Source organism: Urocampus carinirostris, chromosome 13 (genome assembly GCF_059441175.1).
Source record: "Urocampus carinirostris isolate Australia breed hairy pipefish chromosome 13, RoL_Ucar_1.0, whole genome shotgun sequence".
NCBI lineage: Eukaryota > Metazoa > Chordata > Actinopteri > Syngnathiformes > Syngnathidae > Urocampus > Urocampus carinirostris.
Genome location: NC_142361.1, coordinates 39,838,414 through 39,858,685, shown reverse-complemented (window position 1 = coordinate 39,858,685; position 20,272 = coordinate 39,838,414). Strand labels below are relative to the sequence as shown.

Genomic DNA, 20,272 nt, shown 5'->3' with positions numbered 1-20,272 from the left:
AGTCCGGGAGCTGGATTTGAACCCATGACCTCAGAACTGTGTCGCACACGCGCTAACCACTGCGCCGCCATGCTGCCTACAAGTTATTCATTTTCTTTTTAATCATTTTTTTTATGTCTAAAAATTATTTGGTACCAAAAATATTTCCATGAAGTCATGCAATAACTCAACTCTTGTTACATGTTTCAATGTTATTGTCACGGTTGCCATGGCGCCCAATTGGCCCCGCCCGTGTGGCTCCAGCTGCGGCATGTTGACAGATTGGCTTCCCTTCGGTTTAAACTCAATGCTCTCACTCACTCTTTGTCAGTCCGTCAACGAACCTCGGCACCCACAAGACGTGGGTTTTGACTCTGTCCGGTTTCCTGCTTGTCTTTCCTATCCGGTATTGTTCCCGTCTATTTTGCCCTGTTTACTATCGATCTCCAGTTTTGTTGCCGTCTAGTTTGTCCTGTTTAATTTCGATATCCACTTGATATCTATCCTGTCTGTCCGGTCCTGTCCGGTATCGACCCAATCCGTCCGATACCTGCTCGTGCACCCTGAACTGGTTGCAGGGCACACAGGGACAGTCGATTTGCTCACGCATTCACACCTAGGGACAATTAAAACCTGGCAAATTAACCTGAAATGCGCGTTTTTAAGAATGTGGGAGGAAACCGGAGTGCCCGGAGGAAACCCACGCAAGCACAGGGAGAACATACAAACTCCGCACAGTCCGGTAGCTGGATTTGTACCCATAACCTCAGAACTGTGCCGAACACAAGCTAACCACTGTGCTACCGTGCTGCCTACAAGTTATTCATTTTGGTTAATGATTTGGGATTTTTCTATATTTCTAATCTATTTTTTTCACCCTTTGTCAGTCTGTCAACGAACCTCTGCACCCGCAAGACGTGAGTTTTGACTCTGTCCGGTTTCCTGCTTGTCTTTCCTGTCCGGTATTGTTCCCGTCTATTTTGCCCTGTTCACTATCGATTTCCAGTTTTGTTGCCGTCTAGTTTGTCCTGTTTAATTTCGATATTCAGCTGATATCTATCTTGTCTGTCCCGTCCTGTCCGGTATCGACTCCATCTGTCCGATATCCGCTCGTGCAATTGGTATCGATCTGGTCGGCCTCTGGCTTCCTGTCATTTCACGTCAGACTGCTGCCTTAGGGTCGCGGGGCGTGCTGGGGCCCATCCCAGCCATCTTCTGGCAGTGGGCAGGGGACACCCTGAACTGGTTGGCAGCCAGTTGCAGGGCACACAGAGACAGACAACTCTCTCTAGGGACAATTTGTACCGGCCAATTAACCTGACATGCATGTTTTTGGAAAGTGGGAGGAAACCGGAGTGCCCGGAGGAAACCCACGCAAACACCGGGAGAACATGCAAACTCCGCACAGGAAGGTTGGTAGCTGGATTTGAACCCATGACCTCAGAACTGTGCCGCACACGCGCTATCCACTGCGCCGCCGTGCTGCCCGAATTGAAAAACCTGCCTCGACATAATTGCGAGTATAAAAACGCAGAAGAAGAAAACAAACCATGATGTGACCCATCTGGCATTGCCTAGCAACCGCGACAGGTTAACTCTTACCCCATTAGCCGGAGTAAATGTCAAATATTTGTAATGCAATTAGAAAGATCAGCAGGGATGTCTTTCTTCAAACAGTCAATTCCTGTTTTTAATGAAATGTATTAGTGCACTAAACAGGGACATCCAAATCCAGTTCTGTTTACATAGATTCTCATTTCATATCCACCCGAATCGAATGATTTGAATTGTTATCATCAAAGCTTGCTAAAGCTTGAGTAAAATGTTTGAAATAAAAGAATATAGCAGTTGCCATTTTTACCCTTTATGTCAGGACCAGAACGGAATCAGGACCCAATGGCGTAACGTTTACTACAAGTTTTATTGACAGAAAGAGGAAGGGCTGCGCTCACGATCCGGAAGCAAGTCGTTCTCGCACTCGGATGGTGATCCGAACACGGAAGTGGATCTTCCGTAGCGAGCCATGGCGGTGTCGGGGACAGAAAAACAGGTCGGAAGCCGGGACAGGGAGAGCAAAAGCGTGGTCGGGGTCGGAAATGAGTCGTAAGCCAGGACGGGAGAGTAGACGTAGTCGGGATTGAAAATGGGTCGTAAGCTGGGACGTGAGAGTAGACGCGGTTTGGGATCAAAACAGGTCGGTAGCCGGGACAGGGAGAGCAAAAGCGTGGTCGGGGTCGGAAACGAGTCGTAAGCCAGGACGGGAGAGTAGACGTAGTCGGGATCAAAAATGGGTCGGTAGCCGGGACAGGGAGAGCAAAAGTGTGGTCAGGGTCGGAAACGAGCCGTAAGCCAGGACGGGAGAGTAGACGTAGTCGGGATCAAAAATGGGTCGTAAGCCGGGACTGGAGAGTAGACGTGGTCGGGCTCAAAACTGGTCGGTAGCCGGGACAGGGAGAGCAAAAGCGCAGTCGGGGTCGGAAACGAGTCATAAGCCAGGACGGGAGAGTAGATGTAGTCGGGATCAAAAATGGGTCGTAAGCCGGGACGTGAGAGTAGACGTGGTCGGGCTCAAAACTGGCCGGTAGCCGGGACAGGGAGAGCAAAAGCGTGGTCGGGGTCGGAAACGAGTCATAAGCCAGGACGGGAGAGTAGATGTAGTCGGGATCAAAAATGGGTCGTAAACCGGGACGTGAGAGTAGACGTGGTCGGGATCAAAACAGGTTGTAGCCAGAGACAAACGGGAGCAAAAATGGGACAGGCAGGAGTCAGGGTCAAAAAAGGCTTGTCTTGTCATGTCTTGCACGGTTGTCATGGCGCCCAGCTGGCCCTGCCCCTTGACACCGGCTGAGACGCATTGGACTGATTGCTCTTGGAGTACTTAAGCGTGCCTTTTGGAACTGCCCACTGCCAGATCATTGTTTAACCCTCGTTGAAACCCTGTTCATGCCCGTTTGATCTGAGTAATGCCTAGTTTGTCATTTTGATTGCCTTTGAACCTGTTTTGTTTTGTTTTTGGTCCGTTTGTGTGTTGGACAACTTTTCTTTCCTAATTAAAGTGACAGATCGTCCGACTTCCCGCTTCCCGGTCCGATTCGTGACATGTCTTGTATCAACAGAGGTTTGCAGACGGACTGACAACAAGGGAGAGACAGGACTGGGTTTAAAAAGGGACAGGGAGCCAATCATGACACTTTATTCAAAATAAATATCCGGAATCTCTCGTCTTTTTTTCACAGGATAAATCAAATCCAACAGAGCATGCTCATAAAACTGGGATTTGCACTACTTTTCAGGCTAGGTCTATATATTTACAGGTATGGTCAGGTTTTGTATGGGAAACACTGACCCGAATTGGTTGACAAAAGATTGGAATAATTCTGCTTTTTTTCCAGTGCACAAAGCCAATGCCAGACACAGCTGTGAGCACACGGCTACGACATTATTCGCTCAGCTTCCCAAGTACACGCACTAAGAAATTCATGAGCCCTCCTTGAACACAGCTGGATCTCAACCGGCGTGCAAAACAGACACGTCATCACGTCACAAGACGGAGACGGGGACAGGACCCAATAGCGTTCGTTTCACTCAGTTTTATTGAAAAAAAGAGAGCAGTGGCACTTCCGTGTCGAGCGGGGATAGTCGTGGGTGGCAGAAAAGCAGGTCAGTAACTGGGACAGGGGAGCAAGGGCGGTAATCGAGTCCAGAAAAAAGGTCGGCAGCAAGTATCAAGCAGGAAACAGGGCAACACAGGTCGTGGTCGGCAACAGGTATCAGGCAGGAAACAGGGCAAAACAGGTCGATGGCCGGGACAGAAGAGCAGGGCAGAAACGGGTCTAGAAACAAGTCGGCAACAGGTAATCAGGCAGGAGAAAACAGAGCAGGAGATTGTCAGAGAGTACGGTGCTTGCCTAGCAAAAGCGTAGGTTCGCAGGACAGTCTGACGCCGGTAACAGGGAGCCGGGTGGTTTAAAAAGTGGCAAGGAGCCGATCAGGGACCAGGGCTTGTGGCGCCAACGGGTCCCGAATCAGTAATCATGACCAATGTTCCCTGTAATTTTCCTTACGGGTCTGAGCGTTCACACAGAGTCGGTGAGCAACGCTTGAAACAACAGTGAGCAACGGCAATCCCAAGTGTGGCATCGAAATCATTATCAAACATGTCCAAAACTTGATATCAAGTTACATAGAGCTGAGTTTCCGGCAAAGCAAAAATTGAATGAATTGACTAATGTACTATTGCAAAGGTTGCAGGGCCTACAAACGTCATTTGTTTTTACAACAATTCTTTCACAAGATTTTTCTTTTTTTTTTCTCGTATCTTTTGTCGCATAATACTCACATTTTTGGGGGCTTGCACGATACACAACTGTATTTAATCACATATTTTTAGTGGAAGTACAATGTTGGCAACAAGATTGACTTGGTATAGTTGGAAATTATTTGAATGCAACACAAACTTTTTCTTCTTTTTCCCTGTTTTTTTTTTCAATTTTTTCAATTCCTTTAAAAGAAATCTCATTGTGTTTATTTTTCCTAGCTGTTACTTTTTTTTTTTGTTCTCTATTAAATTTTTTCCTTTGTTTCTTTTTTTTCTTTTTTCTGGCTTTTTTTCCAAATTTTTCTTCTTTTTTCTCTTCCTTTTGTTTCTTTTTTTCTCAGCTTTTCACTCCTTTTTCATTTTGATATTTTTTTCTTTTTTTTCTATTCCCCTTCCTTTAAGTCATTTTGTGCATCATTTTACATCATATTTGGTCATATAGGTATGAAAGAAGCAAAAACAACCCGAAGAGCCGTTTAGGACCCTGAAAGAGCCGGTTCCTTTTAGTGAGCCGAGCCGATGAAGCCGGTTCTCGAAAATTTCTACTGACTTTACTCAACTTTGTTCTACTTCGACCTTGACTTCAAAATACCGCATTTAGAAAACAGCGTCAGGAGAACCCGTGTATTTTTACCGTCATGCACTGTAACTTTGACCTAATTGGCTTCTTAATGAGCAATTTGGAGCCCTGATTTTTGTGAGCTGGCTAGATTTTCTTGTGCGCTGAGAGGGAACATTGATCATGACACATCAAGGTCGAAACGTATCGAAAATGTTTGCTCGTCACATTCCACGGCAATCGCCAAACTACGTATGTTGACTTTACCATCGATACGGAAAAGTCCAATGTCTCTGTTTGCCTCATCCGTCCTCATCAGGAGCTCATTGTGCGCTTATCCGGTGTGTCATATCCCCGCTCCGAGTTGCCGACCTCCAACTACCTTGAATTGAAGGCGGTTATTTTTGGTCTGGGACTTCCTTCAAATCACCAGGGGAGCAAAGATAATTCTGCTTGAAAGGAATGACTCTCTGATGATCTTCAAATGACGCCACATGTTGGGCTTCGGAGACAAAACCTGATGAGGACAGCTGGTATTTCGTCCTACGCAGTCTCAATGATTCCATTGTTGGATCACTGGAATATGATGAATATGAGTAATACCAAAAAAAGGAAGAAAAATCTGAGAAAGTTCAAGACAAACATGAACTACCTGGTACTTGTAAACAATGTTCCCTGTCATTTTGCACGGGTCTGAGTGTTCACACAAAGTCGGTGAGCAACGCTTGAAACAACAGTGAGCAACAGCAATCCCAAGTGTGGCAATTAAGTCATTATCAAACATGTCCAAAACTTCACATCAGGTTACATTTTGCTGAGTTTCCGGCAATGCAAAATGATTTTTCTCTTTTGAATGAATTGACTCATGTTCTATTGCAAAGCTTGTACGGCCTACAAACGTCGTTTGTTCTTACAATTCTTTCACAAGATATCCATTTCTTTTTTTTTCCATAATATTGACATTTTTGGGGGCTTATTGAGTCGGTTGTAAGACACAGAAATGTACTTAATCACATTTTTAGTGGAAGTACAATGTTGGCAACAAGATTGACTTGATATCATTGGAAATTATGTGAATGAAACACAAACTTTTTCTTCTTTTTTCTGTTTTTTTTCTTACCTTTTTCTAAATTCCTTTAAAAAAAATCTCATTGTGTTTATTTTTTCTGAGCTGTTACTTTTTTCTTTTTGTTCTCTATTTACTTTTTTCCTACATTTCTTTCTTTTCTTTTTTTCTGGCTTTTTTCTAAATTTTTCCTTCTTTTTTTTCTCTTCCTTTTTTCTCAGCTTTTCACTACTTTTTCATATTGGTATTTTTTTCTCTTTTGTTCTATTCCCCCCTTCCTTTAAGTCATTTTGTGCATCATTTTACATCATATTTGGTCATGTCTGGATTAAAGAAGCAAAAACAACCCGAAGAGCCGTTCAGGACCCGAAAGAGCCGGTTCCTTCTAGTGAGCCGAGCCGAAGAAGCCGGTTCTCTAAAAACTCTACTAACTTTACTCAACTTCGTTCTACATCGACTCGACTTCAAAATACCGCATTTAGGACACAACATCAGGGGAACCCTTGTACTTTTACATTCATGCACTGTAACTTTGACTTAAGTCGCTTCTTAATTAGTAATTTTGAGCCCTGATTTTTGTGCGCTGGTTAGATTTTCTTATGCGCTGAGAGTTTAGAGGGAACACAGCTTGTAAATGCCCTCACAAAACACTCAGTCCATGTAAGGTTGCCAATTGCCTGTCATTTTTTTGTTCGGATTAAAAATGGATGTCGCAATTGTTGGGAATTAAATATCAAAATATACCGTTCACCAAATTGGTCAAATGAGTTATCTGACTCCATTAACCAAACACAACCAACATTCACCCAACAATGCGCGCTCGTTTCTTGATGGAAAAGATGGACAAGAAAAGCCGACATTTTCACACGGGGGCAGATTAATTTTTTTAGCAATTTAACTAAGTGTACTCCATCGAAAATGGCCGAATTAGTCGAATTAGTGTCGAGGGCAAGCCTCTCTTTAAGTCTTCACGCTTCTCCTCTCATTGGCCATCCTCTCCCTGCACAACTGCGCGCCGACTCCTCCCATGGGCACGCCAATGAAGCCCCCAGGCCCCACCACCTCGGAGAAAAGCCCCGCGATGTCTGGAATTAACCAAAACAACACCGAGCGTTTCTACGTCATCTGGACCTTGTTCTCAAAACATAGCCTGTTCTGTTATCAACCAAACTAGACAAAATATTCTGCATTGAACTATGGCCTACTTGGTGAAAATCTTCATTGCATTCAATAAATGTAACTTGTATTCAATCGTATAAAATCCTTTATAGTCAAACGTGTAAAATCCTTTAATCCCTCTCATGGCCTCAACAAATTGAAGCCATGATTACTTCATCATTAATTTGGCAACCAAGTTTGGGTCTGGTGTTGCCGTCATAAACTTGTCCTATCAATGGCACTGTTGGGGCTGTATTATTTCTGAAAAATATATTCACTTTGCATTGATTTTACTTTGAATTCCGTCCACAGTGTCTTACTTTGGTTGACTTGGTTCGATAGATAAACTGTACCCTCCGTCCTTCCCTCCATCCTCCTGTCTGTCCTTTCCGTCCCTCCATCTATCCATCCATACATGCCTCCATTGATCTCTCCATAAATCTATCAATAAATCCGTCCATAAATCCACCAGTCCGTCCGTCCATCAATTTATCATCCATCCATAAATCCATCCATCCTTTCATCCGAGTATCACTTTCGCACACCCTGCCTGATTGCCATGTCCCCGTCCTCCAGCATATCTGAACAAACAAGGTTATTATCTCTTTTCGGGAGAGCTTGCCAACGATCAAATTATATTTTTGGGGACTGACTGAGTAGGGAAACCAGTCAAACTAGTTGCAAAAGAATTGAACACACTTTATTTATTTACAAGTAGATATAACACAATATTTTCAGACATCTACTTTTTCTCTTTATCTGTTCTAAAGAATATCTCATCTCATCTCATTAGCTACACCGCTTATCCTCAGTAGGGTCGCGGGGGTGCTGGAGCCCATCCCAGCAATCATCGGGCAGTGGGCAGGGGACACCCTGAACTGGTTGCCAGCCAATCGCAGGGCACACGGGGACAGACAACTCACTCGCTCATTCGCACCTAGGGACAATTTGGACCGGCCAATTCACCTGAAATGCATGTTTTTGGAATGTGGGAGGAAACCGGAGTGCCCGGAGGAAACCCACGCAAGCACGGGGAGAACATACAAACTCCGCACAGGAAGTCTGGAGCTGGATTTGAACCCACGCAGGAGGTTCCCAAGACATGAACTGTGCTAACCACTGCGCTGCCGTGCTGCCCTCTCTAAAGAATATGTCTATGTCTATTGATGCAACTAGTGTTTGAATGACCTGAGGATCACCCGGAGGGAACTGACATGATTTCTGTCATCTTGCTGCTAAGGGTACCCCAAAAACAAAAACCTTGTTAAAGGGGAAGAAATGAGAAGAAAAATGGTGTGCTCTGGTTTCTTTGAATGACCTTAGTTTGTATTCTTTCTTGTGATATGTAGCACTCATTTTCAGTTGCACTGCACATTGCAGCAACATCTGGTCGTCAAATATTACCGTTTTTCTTAACAGGCTTGTGCCATGACTATGTTGTTATTGATGACAATAAAGACTATTCTATTCTAATCTATTTTATTTTATTCTTGTCATGATTACCGATATGCTTCACCCGTAATCGCTCCTTTAGCGCCAACTGCCTCGGACTCCAATTGGCTCCCGGTCACTATTTAAACCCTCGTCTATCTGTCACCTGTTGTCAGTCCGTCTGCGAACCTCAGTTTACTCTAGGCAAGCTTTTCAACCCTGACTCACTCCTGTTTCGGCTCCCGTCTGTTTCCCGGCTTCGACCTGTTTATTTTATCTTGACCACGTCTACTCTCCTCTCCTGGCTGATCTCGACCACGTTTTTCTGCTCCCGACACCGCCATCGCTCGCCACAGAAGTGCCACTTCCGCGTTCAGAGCGACCTGCTTCCTGCGACCAGTGATCACTGGATTGTGGGCGCAATTCTTTCCTTTCTTCCCAATAAAACTGAGAGAAACGTATGCAAGTGGGTCCTGTCTCTGTTCTGGTCCTGACAATTCCATTCTAATACGGTTTAAAATGGACTGAACACCAAATGTCTCAGTATTAGATATGTGCAAAGCTAGTGGCAGGACTAATGCATTACAAAGGAACTTTTGTCGGTAACAAGTATTGTCACGCATTATTAATACAAATTTTACGTGTTGCCAGTAGCCAATCGTACACAGCATGTGGAGAGGGGTCATGGTTTATGCATGAATGACAAAACTTATAAGGAAAACGCGAGCATGTAATTATGGTGAAAGCGTGCTTAATTTTGGTCTTTTTATTTGTAAATTTTTGCAATACACCATGCCTAAAAAAAAAAAAGAAAATGTCTTGGACAGTACCCAGAAATGGAAAAAGTTATCTTCAAGTTGTCACGGCTGGTATAAGCAGGGGACCCAAATGCGTAACGTTTAACACGAGACGGGAGATGGAGCATGGTCAGAAATTGGAACGAGTCAGGTAACCGGAGACGATCGGGAAGCCAGGGACAGGGGATCGATACAGGAAACGGGACGGAATCGAGCAGGATACGGGACAGGTCGGGGACAGAATGGGAGCCAGAGTCAGAAATGCTTACCTTGCATATGCGGAGGTTCGCTGACGGACTGACAATGAGTGAACGAGAATGACATGCTTGAATAGGAAAATGACTAATTCGGGAATGAGTGGCAGCTGGGGCTGAAAGAGTGAGCGCAGGCGAGGGCAATTGACAAATCATGACACAAGTGGTTTGAAGCCCAAAGACAAAATGGATATAGAGTGTCTCGACAAAGTGTTTGTTTGCAAGCTCTCACCAGCGAAAAAATGAGAAGGTTTCACCACTTTCACAGAATGGTCTACACGTTTTCTTAATTTCTTTTTTGAATATGTTGCTATTTCAAAGAAATTTCAGGGAGTCGGCTTCCATGTGGGTATATAAGGTATTTTGTACCTAGATAAAGTGCCACTTTTGGATGTTAGTAATCTGGGGGTTAACGGAATTACTTTTTCAATCAAGTAACTAGTAACTGTTACTAATTACTGTTTTTTAGCATCACCCCCAATTCAGTTCAGTTCAGTTCATTCGTTCATAATCTGCACTGCTTAGTAAGGTCGCGGGGGCGCCGGAGGCCATCTCAGCCAGCTTTGGGCAGTGGGCAGGGGACACCCTCAACTGGTTGCCAGCCAGTCGCAGGACACACAGAGACGGACAATTCACTCGCTCATTCACACCTAGGGACAATTTGGACCAGACAATTAAATTACATGCATGTTTTTGGAATGTGGGGGGAAACCCACGCAAGCACGGGGAGAACATGCAAGCTCCACACAGGAGGGTCGATCTCATGACCTCAGAACTGTGCTGCACTCGCGCTAACCACCGCGCCACTGTGCTGCCCCAGTTCAATTCAGTTCCTATTCTCCATTTATAATTTTTTTTTTATAAAAACGGGTACAATATACCTGCAAATGAATGAGTCACAACACAAGCTTCTCTGCTGGCTTTGATCTCTATAAGGGGAATTAGCATTTCAGCACAACATGCAACGTCCGGCAAAACTAACATAAAAGGCGACAAAAACAAAACGAAAATAAATCCAAACAGCTTGACAACATCAATCACATTACTGTGCATGTTGAGAGATTTGTCAGCTGTGGTTTTAATGTTTAAAATTAACTTTTTGCGGAGCACCAAAAGATCGAGCCTTACCGTTAGCAGCGCGCTGTAGACTGCCAACAAACCCCGCCTTCCGGTCACAAAATCCAAAGCCAAACCCAACCTTACCCCATACCAGCAGGTGGCACTGTTGGACTCATCATTGCAGGACACTTACACAAAAACTACACAACATGTTTCAGCAGGAATTTCAACTAAACAAAAGTTATTATTACACCCGTTACGTAAACATAAAATAACAATAAAGTAGATTGAAAAACGAATTTTATTGTTGTCTTTTCAAATAATAGTCACTTCAATGATTGACATTGTCTTAACTTGCAAGAATGCACCACATATGTCGCGTTAAGGGTCGCGTCGAAAAAAAAAACCTCCCGATTTCCCATTTCTGAAACTTAACATGTATACCTGTGCACCAACCAAATTTCCGAGTACAGTGGAACCTCGGTTTTCGAACGCCTCTCAGTTCGAACAAATGGGAGTCCGACCAAAAATTTAGAGAAATTCTTCGCTGTTCGGTCAAAAAATGCTAGGGTGCGACGCTGAGCGGCGTACGGGTGTTTTAGCCCCTTATTATGCCTCTGAAGAAAGTCAGTGCAAGCAGCAAAGTTGCTACAGGTGAACAAAGAAAAGTAGCGGGTACAACTATTGCATTTAAGAAAGAAATAATAGCAAAATATGAAGAAGGTGTGCGAGCGCCTTCTGCTGACCACCACAAAGGTAAGGAATCCTATTTATAATTCTTTTCTTTACCTTTTTTTTATTTTTACACGTTCATGTTAGCGTAATCTTTCGTATGGAAGATTATGGTAACGCGAACGTATGATTAGCCTGGGTTAGCTTTATGTTTACGTTGAACATTTAAGGTAAACATTCAGTGTGCTGGAACGGAGCCCAACATTTAGGGTGTTGGAACGGAGCCCCCTTTCCAACGAACCGCTCACCAGACATGTAAACGACCTGATTTTTTTTATTTTTACACGTTCATGTTAGGGTAATCTTTCGTACGGAAGATTACAATAACGCGAAGGTACGATTAGCCCGGGTTAGCTTTATGTTTATGTTAAACATTCAAGGTAAACATTCAGGGTGTTGGAACGGATTAAAACGATTTACATTATTTTTAATGGGAAAATGCTTTCGGTGATCGAACAAATCGGTTTTCGAACGGGGTTCTGGAACAGATTATGGTCGAGAACCAAGGTTTCACTGTACTGTACTAGATTTTTTTTTGGAACATAGTTAGATAGATAGATAGATAGATAGATAGATACTTTATTCATCCCCGCAGGGAAATTCACATTTCCAGCAGCATCCCTTTGCTCAGAACAATACAATAATAAAGCAAAAACGATACAATATACAAATACCCAATGTGACGTGCTAATACCCACTGTAGCGTGTTATATAGGGTATCTAGATAGTGCTACACAGAATACACATTGCAATAAAATACAGTAATATGCAATGTAGGGGGTGTGGTTTAATGTGGGCCTTTACCCCGCCGGGTGGAGTTAAAGAGCCTCATGGCATGAGTAAGAAAAGATCTCTTCAGTCTGTCCGCGGTACAAGACTGTGACAGCAGTCTGTCGCTGAAGCTGCTCTTCTGTCTGGATATAACGCTGTGTAGTGGATGTGATGAATCGTCCACGATTGACCGCAGCTTTTCCAGTGCCCGTCTCTCAGCTACTTCTACATCTTTAAATTAATACAATTCCAACAGCCCGAAATTTGTAATCGCCCTGGCATCAACCATGCGGCAACCTCCCACGTCACAGGAAGCAAAAGAGCAACAGCTGTGTTTATAGTGCGCTGTCTCTTTAAGAGCACCCCGTGTTTCGGATTGGATCCGTGACGTCACAGTAGTTGCGGGACTCCAGCCTATCGTGAAGACTGGAAAGCCATGGTCCTGGTGAAGGGACACTTTTACGCTCTTCCGAGCAAGGAATAGCAACGTCCCTCCGGTCTCTCCCCGCAATATAAAACGGAAACTTTTTCAAACAATGGCGACGGGGAAGTAGAGAAGGAAAGAAGAAGGCTAACGAGCGTCGCCAGCGGACCTTGCACCGCCAAGCAACTCCTCGTAGATGCACTACTGAAAAATATGCCGAGCCGCCTTAACCCCGGCTTAAGTGGCGAATTCCCAGCGTTTTAAAGACCATTTTCCAGACGTGACTATTTATTCTTATCTGTGAAGTTCACCGTCCAGTCCTTAAACGACCTGAGAGACGGAACCATGGCTGGAAAGGAAGGAACGGGAATACTGCTGGTGACAGCCAATGTGGGCTCCCTCTTCGAGGACGTGAGTTTTTGACGTCTTCAATACACTCTCCGCTTTCTTAATATTCTTCTTTTGTAACTTTACAAAATACAAAATAATCTTACACCATATCCTTTTTTTTTCCAAACGTGTTTATTGATGTAGTCTAACATGATATATTGTACATCTCATTAGCTGCACCGCTCATCCTTAGTAGGGTCGCGGGGGTGCTGGAGCCCATCCCTGGGCAGTGGGCAGGGGACACCCTGAACTGGTTGCCAGGGTACACAGGGACAGACAATTCACTCGCTCATTCACACCTAGGGACAATTTGGACTGGCCAATCCACCTGAAATGCATGTCTTTGGAATGTGGGAGGAAACCGGAGTGCCCGGAGGAAACCCACGCAAGCACGGGGAGAACATGCAAACACCGCACAGTAAGTCCGGTAACTGGATTTGAACCCACGCAGGAGGTTCGCTAACCACTGCGTCGCCATGCTGCCCTATATTGTACATGTGTTTCGTCATATCATATACAGTGGAACCTGGGTTCTCGACCATAATCCGTTCCAGAACCCTGTTCGAAAAGCGATTTGTTCGAACACCGAAATCATTTTTCCCATTACAAACAATGTAAATCGTTTTAATCCGTTCCAACACCCTGAATGTTTACCTTTAAGACACAAATAACATAAACATAAATGTAACCCAGGCAGCACGGCGGCGCAGTGGTTAGCGCATGTGCGGCACAGTTCATGTCTTGGGAACCTCCTGCGTGGGTTCAAATCTTCCTGTGCGGAGTTTGTATGTTCTCCCCGTGCTTGCGTGGGTTTCCTCCGGGCACTCCGGTTTCCTCCCACATTCCAAAAACATGCATTTCAGGTGGATTGGCCGGTCCAAATTGCCCCTAGGTGTGAATGAGCGAGTGAGTTGTCTGTCCCCGTGTGCCCTGCGATTATCTGGCAACCAGTTCAGGGTGTCCCCTGCCCACTGCCCGATGATTGCTGGGATGGGCTCCAGCACCCCCGCGACCCTACTGAGGATAAGCGGTGTAGCTAATGAGATGAGATGAGATAAATGTAACCCAGGCTAATCGGACGTTCGCATTATTGTAATCTTCCGTACGCAAAAATTACGCTAACATGAACGTGTAAAAAAAAAAAAATAGGATGAAGAAAATAATTATAAATAGGATTTTTTACCTTTGTGGTGGTCAGCAGAAGGTGCAGGTGGACAGTGGAGAGGGATGGAGGAGGAAGGAAAATGATTGTTTGGAAGGAGAGTCCCCTTCCGTAAAAACTTGGGGGAGATCTTCTGTCTGAGGGGTGCTCACACGTTCAAATCTCTTTGCTACGGCTGACTCGGCTACAGGATGTTCTTTTCTCTTAAAATATCTATCCAATGACACTTGCTTCTGCCTTCTTTTTAACACTTTTCGGAAGTGGTTCATGACAGTGTCGTTAAAGTTATTGATGACTCTGGTGGCTGCAGCTTCATCGGGGTGGTGGAGTTCGACGAAATTCTGTAACTCGGCCCATTTGCTACACATTTGTTTCATCTCAGACGTCCCCTAGTGTATTGGAGGGGCAATTGCACCTGAGAAAATTAAAAGGAGTAAAAAAAATGTGATGTGAAACATCCACCCCGAGACGGTACCACTGCACTACAGTTAGGCATAGCTGTATCGCGGAATACTTAACGTGGTTTTGCGACTTCACGTATTTTCATCACCCGTACGCCGCTCAGCATCCCACCCTCGCGTACGCACTCACGCGTCGTACCGGCGTTCGAATTCCGATTTTTGTTCGAACGCCGGTACGGAGCAAGAATTTCTCGAATTTTTTGTTCGGACTGTGAGTCGTTCGAAAACCGAGGTTCCACTGTATATTCTTAATGGTAAATGGTCTGCATTTATATTGCGCTTTTCAAGTTAATGAAGACCTGCCAAAGCGCTCTACAATGTGCTTCACACTTACCCATTCACACACACACTCACACACCAATAGCAGCCATGCAAGGCGCCAACCTGCTTATTTGGGATTAGGGATTCAGTGTCTTGCCCAAGGACACTTCGACATATAACACGGAGGAGCCGGGAATCGAACCTGCGATCTTTTGATCCCAAGCCTCCTGAGCTAATGCCGCCCCTAATGACTTAAAACGGGGGAAACTAAACTATAAATTACACCTACATGTTAACACTGAAAAAACACATGAAACATAAATTAAAATATTTATAAATCTGCAAGGAAAAAGATAAAATACAAAACAATTTTAACCTTTTTTTAGACTCAACAAATTCATTAGAGCAGAATTCTTATAAAGTGCATCACTAGAGGAAAAATAGAGACTGAGGGAACCGGCTCTCGATTGGTGGTTAATGAACATTAAGTAGTGAGATAAGAGAGATTCAAATTATTAATTCATTTTCTGCATTAAATTATTGTTTGTAATATACTGATTAAAGGGATAACCACAAACCTTTTTTCATTTACTCCTTTTATACTTCCTTTTTTTCTCAACTTCTTTATACAACATCATCATTCGTAATAAAATGCATGAAAGCAAGTGAGCCGTTTGAGAGCCGGCTCTCTTTAATGAGTTGAGCCGAAAAAGCCGGTTCTCTAAAAAGAGACGGACTTCCTTTCACTACACAACTACCACGGAATGATGCATAATGGGAAATCTCCAGGCGGCAGACGCATGCGCACAGTAGGAGCAAACTGCTGGCTTGGTTTGCAACGACAAAAACTATACCGAGATAGAGGGTACCGTGGCGACCTCGTTTGACTCGATTGATTTGCCGTTTGGGGATAGTCGGTGTATACCGGATGGTACCCATCATTGACAAATTTGTGGTTTTCTGTACCGATTTTCTCGTGCGTCGTACACGTCTTAAAATGCATAATAAACGTACTCTATACGGCAAAAAGGTACAGCTTGACAGGTATGCATCTCATTTCGTCACGACTCCCGTGTTTCAAGTCACCCGCGGTAGCTTGGATTGGAAGTCTCGCGTAGAAACACGCGAGACTGTCGTGGTTCTCAGAAAGACACTCAAGGGGCTTTTTATATTCATGGTTTCCTGTTATTTGTTTTCCGTGGCCCACTTTCACTCTCATGTGACGCGAGTATGTGTAGAAAGAATAATTAGGATGCCAGTGGAACGGGAGATTTCACAGCACAAGCCCACGTTGACGTCTGGTTGCCGGCATAAACAAACGTTATCCGGGGGTGACCGAATATTTCTGTCAACAAATTTCATTTTATACTCGTGTCACTGATTTCTACTCATGTTGTCTATAGTTTGTTCTTGAACTTTAGCATTTTAGGATAGTTAAACTTTCATAAAGGGACAGTGTATTCTTTAGCGCCTCCCAGTGGTAACCCCTGCCCCTATCATCCATTAAAGTCAAGTCATGTTTATTTGTGATGCCCTTAATCACAAAGAGTCTCAAAGGGCTGCACAGATCAAAGACTATTGCAAACTACGGACTATTATGACACTATCACCTGATCTAAAACCTACATGAGGTCAAATAATACACAGATATTGTCAACATAAAATCTAGGTTATTCATATGCTATAGAATAGAAGTGTGTTTTAAGCCTAGATTTAAACAGTTCCACTGAGGTTGCAGATCCAATCTCAGGGGGAAGAGCATTCCACAGCACCAGGACCCAATGGAGACACTCTCTGACCTGCAGATTTCTTCTTGGCTCTTGGTACGTCTAGTAGACCAGCAATTTCAGAGCGAAGGCTCCGGACCGGAACATAGGGGGAAATTAATTCTGAAAGATATGAGGGAGCAAGTTCATGCATGATTTTGTATACTACCAACAGAACCTTCAAATCACATTTTAAGCTAACAGGGAACCAATGCAGGTTAGCTAAAATCGGGGTCATGTGATCAAACTTTCTTGTCTTTGTTAGAAGCCTCGCTGCAGCATTTTGTATTAGCTGACGGCTCTTGATTTTGGACTTCGGGAGAACGGAGAGTAGGGCATTACAGTCATCAAGCAGGAAGTAACAAACGCATGAATTATAATCTCCGCATCGGACTGAGACAGCATAGGGCGAATTTGAGCAATGTTGCGAAGATGGAAGAAAGCTTTTCTAGTCATTTTCTTAACGTGTGTTTGAAAGGACAGATCGGGGTCAAATATGACACCTATTTTGTTGACGTTCCTACTGTAGCGTCTTTTTGTCCTGTTCGCCTTATGTATGGAAAATATATATCAAAAGACTATTTTCTGGGGGTGCGCTTACATTACGGTGCGCCTTATAGTCCAGAAAATACAGTAATCCCACTCATCTAGACCAACCACGATGAGGGAAAATTGAAAAATATTGAATTTTAACAAATAGTCATAACCAATGTTCCCTCTGAGCTGCGCACGTGCGCAATTGTGCAATGCCCGCACATTCTCAGCGCACAAGAAAATCGAGCCAGCGCACAAAAATCAGGGCTCGAAATGGCTAATTAAGAAGCGAATTAAGTCAAAGTTACAGTGCATGAAGGTAAAAATTAACGGGTTCCCCTGACGTTGTGTCCTAAATGCGGTATTTTGAAGTCAAGGTCGAAGGAGAACAAAGTTGAGTAAAGTTAATAGAGTTTTTCGAGAACCCGCTTCTTCGGCTTGGCTCACTAAAAGGAACCGGCTCTCTCGGGTCCTAAACGGCTCTTCAAGTTGTTTTTGTTTTTTTCATCCCTATATGACCAAATATGATGTAAAATTATGCACAAAATGACTTAAAGGAAGAGGGGGGATGGAACAATAAAGAAAAAAAATACCAAAATGAAAAAGTAGTGAAAAGCTGAGAAAAAATAAACAAAAAGAAGAGAAAAAAGAAGGAAAAATTCAGAAAAAGCCAGAAAAAAAGAAAAGAAAGAAACAAAGGAAAAAATGTAAATAGAGGACAAAAAGAAAAAAGTAAGAGCTAGGAAAAAATAAACAGAGATTTTTTTTAAAGGAATTTAAAAAAAGTAGAAAAAAACACGGAAAAAGAACAAAAGTTTGTGTTGCATTCAAATAATTTCCAATTATATCAAGTGAATCTTGTTGCCAACATTGTACTTCTACTCAAAAATGTGATTAAATACAGTTGAGTATCGTGCCACCGACTCAATAAGCCCCCAAAAATGTTAGTATTATGCGACAAAATATATCAGGAAATAAAAAGAAATGGATATCTTGTGAAAGAATTGTAAGAACAAACGACGTTTGTAGGCCGTACAACCTTTGCAATAGTACATGAGTCAATTCATTCAAAAGAGAAAAATCATTTTGCTTTGCCGGGAACTCAGCAAAATGTAAGGTGATGTCAAGTTTTGGACATGGATTGGTTTGATAATGGATTAGTTGCCACACTTGGGATTACGGTTGCTCACTGTTGTTTCAAGCGTTGCTCACCGACTTTGTGTGAACGCTCAGTCCCGTAAGGAAAATGACAGGGAACATTGATCACAATCGTCAGCACGTAAGATGAAAACCAGAAACTAATCAATGCAGACAATAAATGAATTCCCGCTAAATAGAATAATCTCAAGTCTACACATTGCAGCGATACGATGAAGACAAACCCAAATTTCAATCGCCATTTATCTTTCATATTTTCATCTCCGGATCAAGGTCTCACAGGACAATTCTCATGAGCAGACCTAAATTTGGATCCGAGTCCACAAAGACTCCATTCAACGGTCGGGGTACCGACACACGAGGAGCTATAAATAGAACAAGAGGCGTGCTCTCACTCACTCAAGAGAACAAACTCTCATGAAAATTTCGGCTGAGTCTTTTCAAAGTCTGGGGAAGAAAAATCCATGAGACATTCGGCACTCGGTTGAGAAGAAAGGTATTTATAAACCAAAGAGGGAAAACTTCCATCGTGTAACAAAGGGAAAACAAACCGTGAACACCGATGATGTGGAGTTAAGGGTTTGGAGCTCTGGAAAATTCCACTGACTTAAAATGTGCAAGTATGGAATGTCATCACTGTTAAAATCGGTGAACTTTTCTTTTTTTTTTATGCAAAAAAAAAATGATATTGACTGTGCAGTAGGGCAGCACGGCGGCGCAGTGGTTAGCGCATGTGCGGCACAGTTCAAGTCATGGGAACCTCCTGCGTGGGTTCAAATCCAGCTCCAGACTTCCTGTGCGGAGTTTGTATGTTCTCCCCGTGCTTGCGTGGGTTTCCTCCAGGCACTCCGGTTTCCTCCCACATTCCAAAGACATGCGTTTCAGGTGGATTGAGCGGTCCAAATTGTCCCTAGGTGTGAATGAGCGAGTGAGTTGTCTGTCCCCGTGTGCCCTGCGATTGGCTGGCAACCGGTTCAGGGTGTCCCCTGCCCACTGCCCGATGATTGCTGGGATGGGCTCCAGCATCCCCGCGACCCTACTGAGGATAAGCGGTGCAGCTGATGAGATGAGATGAGATGAGACTGTGCAGTACACTTAAGCAGCAATGTGCAACAAATCAGCATACATATCTGTTACTGTATTTTACTGTATTAACATAAATACAGAAGTGGGGTGATAACCAATGTTCCCTGTTATTTTCCTTACGGGTCTGAGCGTTCACACAAAGACAGTGAGCAACGCTTGAAACAACAGTGAGCAACGGCCATCCCAAGTGTGGCAAGATAATTCATTATCAAACATGTCCAAAACTTGACATCACGTTACATTTTGCCGAGTTTCCGGCAATGCAAAAAAAAATTCTCTTTTGAATGAATGGACTCATGTATTATTGCAAAGGTTGTACGGCCTACAAAGGTAATTTGTTTTTACAACAATTCTTTCACAAGATTTCCATTTCTTTTTTTTCCTGGTATCTTTTGTCGCATAATACTTACGTTTTTGGCAGCTTATTTAGTCGGTTGCGCGATACAGAAATGTATATAATTACATTTTTTAGTGGAAGTTCAATGTTGGCAACAAGATTGACTTGGTATAATTGGAAATGATTTGAATGCAACACAAACTTTTTCTTCTTTTTCCCTGTTTTTTTTCCATTTTTGTTTTTAAATTCCTTTAAAAAAAATCTCTTTGTGTTTATTTTTTCCTAGCTTTTTTCTTTTTGTTCTCTATTTACTTTTTTCCTACATTTCTTTCTTTTCCTTTTTTCTGGCGTTTTTTCTGAATTTGTCCTTCTTTTTTCTCTTCCTTTTGTTTCTTTTTTCTCAGCTTTTTCACTTTCTCAGTTTGGATTTTTTTTTCTTTTTTGTTCAATTCCCCCCTTCCTTTAAGTCATTTTGTACACAATTTTACATAATATTTGGTCGTGTAGGGATTAAAGAAGCAAAAACAACCTGAAGAGCCGTTTGGGACCCGAAAGAGCCGGTTCCCTTT

The 20,272-nt window shown here is 43.3% G+C and overlaps 1 protein-coding gene across 2 annotated transcripts in view; it reads left to right on the top strand.

Moving 5' to 3' along the window:
• The first annotated feature begins 12,530 nt into the window (after nt 1–12,530).
• inpp5a (inositol polyphosphate-5-phosphatase A) overlaps nt 12,531–20,272 on the top strand; it is a 288,035-nt gene continuing 280,293 nt past the window's right edge. For both annotated transcript variants that reach the window (XM_088351848.1, XM_088351849.1), the window contains exon 1: nt 12,531–12,959. In XM_088351848.1, coding sequence (XP_088207974.1) covers nt 12,894–12,959 — 66 coding nt within the window. In that variant the 5' untranslated portion in view covers nt 12,531–12,893. The remainder of the gene's footprint in view (nt 12,960–20,272) is intronic.